Consider the following 6,000-nt stretch of genomic DNA (forward strand, 5'->3'; position numbering starts at 1 on the left):
ATATGGAGCTGTGTCTGTCAATGAACGAAGGAGAAAAAGATAGCCTGCAGCTGCACCCATCATTCAGATTTATCTACTGAAAGCCCAGTACGTCATAGGACATCCAGCATCAAGGAAGTGGTTAAACTGAATGGGTTGTTTTACAAGGTGAGGGTTCATATATACTTTAAATGTATTTACTATTTTATCAAATAGAAGATGATCGAGATCAGATGGGTAGAGGAATTCTGATCTTTTTTAAAGCTTTTTGTTTGGCGTTAGAAGCAATGGATCAGTTCTAAAATAACCCCTTTTTTTTTTATTTATTTTTTTTTATCAAAAACTTTTGGCATTGAAAGCAATGTCATACATGCAGGTTAAATTACTATTTATGGTGCATCAAATGATCATTTCAGACATATGATCAAGTCAAACTACAATCAGATTTAGAGGTTAATTGTAGGAAAATAAAAATGCGTACGGACAATGTAGGCTTGTCTCCTACAAGCAATGTCATTCTGCCACTAAGTACTGAACAATAGGATCTGTAAGGAGTGTCCATGTGTACACACAGGGGAGAGCACAATGAATGTATGTGTCTGCTGTGCAGCCTATGTGTTAAGCCGGTCCTAGATGGTGCAATTTTTTTTTCCCCTCCAACTACGGGTGGCAGGAAAAAAAAAAAAAAAAAACACTTGATTCCCCTATTAACACAGACAGTTTTGATGGGGGAATCCCTTCCGCTGAGTTAATGTGTTCTCCCAGTGGGGGGGCAAGGGGAGCCATCCTTGCAAGGAGAACAAACAGTGATTATTGCTAGCCGCTGGCTATTGCATGAAAAATCCAACATCCTGGATGTACCCAAGTTGATGGATAGATTAACTTGGGCCCAATCAGCCTGCCCAAAGATGGTTTGAATCTTGGCCGGTCCTTGCTGAACTAGCCAAGATTAGAACCGTCTATGGCTGGCTTTATTATTATTTACGCAGGTGCTGTCCATAAGAGCAGCAGGCCTCAAGAACAAACGTGTTAAAAACATTCCTACCTGAATCTCAGGGTTCTCACCTGTGTAGGATTTGCACTGATTATGCAATTTCAAGTGTCATTTACTGCCCTATATGCATGCCCTATAGTAGACTAAATCCTAACATTCCTGTGACATGCGACATGGCACTGCACAGGTTAATGTATGACTTCTATCAGTAGTGTGAGACCAGATACTTCCAATGAAGAAACTATATATCCCACAATCCCTGCGTTTCTCAGTCTAGTGCTGGTGCAATTGAGCACCACACAGTAGGAAGCAAACGTGATTCCGATATTCAAAAAGGGTCAGAGGCATATACCGGGAAATTATAGGCCTGTCAGTCTGACATCAGTAGTATGTAAACTTCTGGAGGGGATGATAAGGGACTATATCGTAGAGTTTGCTAAAGACAACAGCATCATCAGCAGTAACCAGCACGGGTTTACAAATTGGCGTTCTTGTCAAACCAATCTCTTAACATTCTACGAGGAGGTGAGCTGTGAGCTAGATAGGGGCAGACCAGTGGATGTGGTGTACTTGGATTTCTCTAAGGCGTTTGATACAGTTCCCCATAAGCGCTTAATTTATAAAATAAGGCCTCCGGATATCGACAGCAGGGTTTGCTCTTGGATACGGAACTGTCCAAAGGGTGATAATAAACAGCGCATACTCAGACTGGTCTGAGGTAGTAAGCGGGGTCCCCCAAGGATCAGTCCTGGGACCAACCTTGTTCAATTTATTCATAAACAGCATTGAGGTTGGGATCAGTAGTTTGTTATCAGTTTTTGCAGATGACACTAAATTGGCCAGGGCAATAACTGCACAGCATGAAGCAGATATCCTACAGGATGACCTGGACAAAATAACGGAGTGGGCAACGACTTGGCAAATGAGGTTTAATGTGGAGAATTGTAAGGTTTTGCACTTGGGGACTAGAAACATAAAATCACAATACACATTAGGAGGGGAACCCTTGGGGGAATCAAAAATGGAGAAAGATCTGGGAGTCTTGGTTGATGATAGACTAGGCAATAGCATGCAATGTCAAGCGGCAGCTGCCAAGGCCAGCAGAATATTAGCATGCATAAAGAAAGGGATGTATTCCAGAGATAAGACTATAATCCTTCCACTTTATAAAACTCTGGTCTGACCGCATCTGGAGTATTCTGTCCAGTTCTGGTCGCCAGTCCTCAGGAGGGATGTGTTGTAGCTGGAGGGAGTCCAGAGAAGGGCAACTAAACTGATTAGGGGATTGGAGGACCTTAATTATGAGGAGCGTCTGCAATCGCTTGATTTATTCTCCCTGGAGAAGAGATGCCTGAGGGGGGACATGATAGCAATTTTTAAATATCTCAATGGGGATCTCAGCTTAGAAAAAAAGCTGTTCAGTCGAAGGGATTGCATGAGGACTTGGGGGCATACAATGCGATTAGAGGAGAAGCGTTTTAACCTCAGGCAACGTGGGGGGTTCTTTACGGTTAGGGCTACAAGATTGTGGAATTCTCTACCACAAGAGGTGGTTTCTGCGGGTAGTATGGGGGCTTTCAAAAGACTCTTAGACGTACATCTCAAGGATCAGAACATTCAGGGGTATGTGAGATGATTGCAGCCACACACACCTACACAGGTTGAACTGGATGGACTGTTGTCTTTATTCAATCTCACCTACTATGTAACTATGTAACAGTATCTAGATCTGAGAGACACAAGCAGGCAGAGATCTCACAGACACAGAGAGCTCAAGCAAGAAGTTGATGAGTTTTATAACATAAGCACTCCCACATTTGTGCTGCAAGAGGCGACGAAGCATGTGTTCCGTGAGAATTACCTACCCGTGAGAAAAACCTACCCCTCGTCACTTCCGGTTCACGGCACTGTATGGAATGCAGCTGTTACATTAAAACAACTGTGCTGCAATACGAATCATCTCCGCTCCTGTGGCTGTCACTTCCCTGCTCTCGGCAAGTAAATATAAAAGCGGCGGCGGCTGTATGAAAAGATAAATCACGGAGACGCCAGCCGCTTTTATATTTACTTGCCGAGAGCAGGGAAGTGACAGCCACAGGAGCGGAGATGATTCGTATTGCAACCCCGCTGTTTTATTTAACCGCCGCGTGGGTAGGTTTTTTCCACGGTACACCGTGCTATTTCCATACTAGTGCGCATGCGCACTAGTCTGCTCCTCTGTCGTCCCTTTAGGTATCCGGCCCTGTGAGCATGCGCACTGCTGCGCTGCTCAGCTGTTCCTGGCCGGAAGTGACGAGGGGTAGGTAATTCTCACGGGGTAGGTAATTCTCACGCTACACATGCACTGGAGGCAGTGTGACCCGGAAAAAGAAGATACCTGTCCCTTGGGCACACAGGGACAAGCTAGCTGCTGCAATACATGGATCAGCCATGACACTACAAACTGCAGCCACAACATGTGAGCCCATCATTAAAGGGAAAGCAACCAAACAACACAGGGAATAGAACTACACTAATACCTAGTTAAAATAATGGAATATTTGAAAGTGTACAATCATTTTAAGAAACATGCACTGTTTTTTTCGGCTCGGTTCACACTGCCGCGACATGCCGAAGTTTCCTGGCAAAATCACACTGTCAGGTCACAGCAGTGTGAACTGAGCCTTAGTTACCCATGTTGGACATATCAGTTTTTTTATTTTAGGCTTGGAGTACAACACTCGGCAGATGCTGATGTATGTCAAACACCTGTGGAAGTTTATCAGTACCAGAGAACACAAGAATTTTCAGGCTCTCTATCAGAAAGTGCTGTCAACACTAGCCAAATTGCTTTTCTGCGTTATATCATTCAGTGTTTGACCAGTAAGCAGCAATGATGAAAACGAATGACATCCTGCCCATTGGCTTCACGCAGTATATTGCTACACATAGATGGCAAAACTCTCAAAATGAACAAACTGCTAGAATGCAAACAGACCTGCAAGGATGGCTTTGTGTGCTTTGAATTCCTGCCCGGCAACACACAGACAGCAGTCAGTGAAACGAGAGTTCTCCCATAATCCTCCGAGTTCATCAGCGAGACGACATTCCGGTACTTTCACCATGTTCATGGTGTTCTGCCCAGAAATGTTAACAGAATCTTGGACGACGCTGACCTAGAGAGAACAAAAGTCAGCAAAGTAAAGATATAGCTGGGGTCACATAAATCTACAGTTAACACTTTTGCAGTAGCACTAGAAATGCATTATTGTAACCCATTGGTAACTACAGTATTTTATACCATTACATCATGTCATAATCCACTTGCCGGCTACAATATACTGCGGGCAAGCGGCCACCTTAGGCACAGCAACGTACCCGTACGTCACCGCCTACCTCTGGATTGTACACATCGGGAACCTGTCAGCAACTCACTGCCAATAATTCCTTGGCAGGACCTGCTGATTGGCAGTGAGCAGTCACAGCCCAGAGCTCTGTGTTGGTAAAAAACACAGAGCTCTATACAGTACCAGTTTCACATCCTTGCAAAGCAGAGATGAGAAACTAGGATCTAGTAGTAAAAGCAGCACACTTTACACACATTACACATAGTTAGGCACACGTTTAACCCCTTGACCACCCTAGATGTTAACCCCTTCCCACCCAGTGTCATTAGCACAGTGACAAAGTATAGTATTATCACTGTATTGTCACTGGTGATATCAGAGGCAGTTAGTCAGTTTCCCCAGTGTCAGTTAGTGTCAGATTGCCCACTGCACTATCGCAGTCACATTATAAGTCACTGATCACGGCTATTAGTAGTATAACAAAATAAACATTTCAATATACAGAACTTTCCTGCAAAACACTGAATATACACTTATTGGGTTTTTTTTTTTAAATCAAAAACATGTAGCAGGATACATTTTGGCCAAAATTTACAAAGAACATTTTTTTATAGCAGGAAGTAAAAAATATTGCAAAAATAAAAAATAAATTTGGTGAATACTACCAAAAGAAAGCTCTATTTGTGTGGAAAATGCAAATTTAATTTGGGTACAGCATTGCATGACTGCGCAATTACCAGTTAAAGTAATAGCAATACCAGTGCTGAATAGCAAAATTTCTTAACCAGGGTTCCTCCTGCGGTTGCTAGGGGTTCCTTGAGCAATGGGCAATTTCTGCATCTCAGTTAGGTTCCCAATGATGCAATTATTCCTTTTAGCTCTCTGTAAGGGGGTAATTCCTCCCAATGATGACAAGATTAAGGAGCATTCTTCCCACTGACTGTCACACTAATGTGTCATGGGTTTTAGATTTAATTTTTTAGCCAGGGTTCCCCAAAACCAGAAATTTATTTCAAGGGTTCCTCTGTGTTGAAAAGGTTGAGAAAGGCTGGGTTGGAAGAGAATACTCAATGCTGGGGCATGTCAACAAGTTGGGGCATATTGCTCGATATCCTGACATCTTTCCATAGGATCTGATCATAGGGCGATTAGTCCAAAGGATAAGGGGTTTAAATAATAAGATCAAAGAATGTGCATGTCACAGGTCTTCAGCAAAGATGGGGTGCAGTCCCCAGCTCAAAGTGCCACAGTCATTGCTGGGTGTACTAAATACTCAGGGGTTGTATCTTTCTGGTGTAGGGTTGTGCAGGTCACTATTGTAGGGAAAGGATGCAGGTGTGTTACCGATCATTCATATACACCTAAAATGGCAGGACATTAGTCCAGGGAGCCTCTCTCAACCTTTTTAATAGGGAGGAACCTTAAAAGAACTCTCATGTCTCAGAGCACTGCTTTTAATATTTTATTTACCTACAGCTCATGTTACATTAGTATGATGGTCAGTAGGAAGAATGCTCCTTACAATTGTGGTCAGTAAGAAGATTCCCCCCCTTACGATCATGGCTAAGAAGGGCTAGTCCAGAGTAAGCTAAAGCGGTACACAGCTCATTAGTCAAGGGATACATTGCCTGGGTAAATGCAGTCCAGGAGCATGCCGAGTCATCGTGACAAAGAGCAAGCCAAACTTATATGCAATTAACG

At 43.2% G+C, this 6,000-nt stretch overlaps 1 protein-coding gene across 2 annotated transcripts in view; it reads right to left on the minus strand.

The window, feature by feature from the left end:
• Window positions 1-6,000, minus strand: part of SPOP (speckle type BTB/POZ protein) — a 77,643-nt gene that overhangs the window by 43,830 nt on the left and 27,813 nt on the right. For both annotated transcript variants that reach the window (XM_082272744.1, XM_082272745.1), the window contains exon 7: window positions 3,951-4,128. In XM_082272744.1, coding sequence (XP_082128870.1) covers window positions 3,951-4,128 — 178 coding nt within the window. The remainder of the gene's footprint in view (window positions 1-3,950; window positions 4,129-6,000) is intronic.

Source organism: Pelophylax lessonae, assembly GCF_965119305.1.
Source record: "Pelophylax lessonae genome assembly, chromosome: 11".
Classification (NCBI taxonomy): domain Eukaryota; kingdom Metazoa; phylum Chordata; class Amphibia; order Anura; family Ranidae; genus Pelophylax; species Pelophylax lessonae.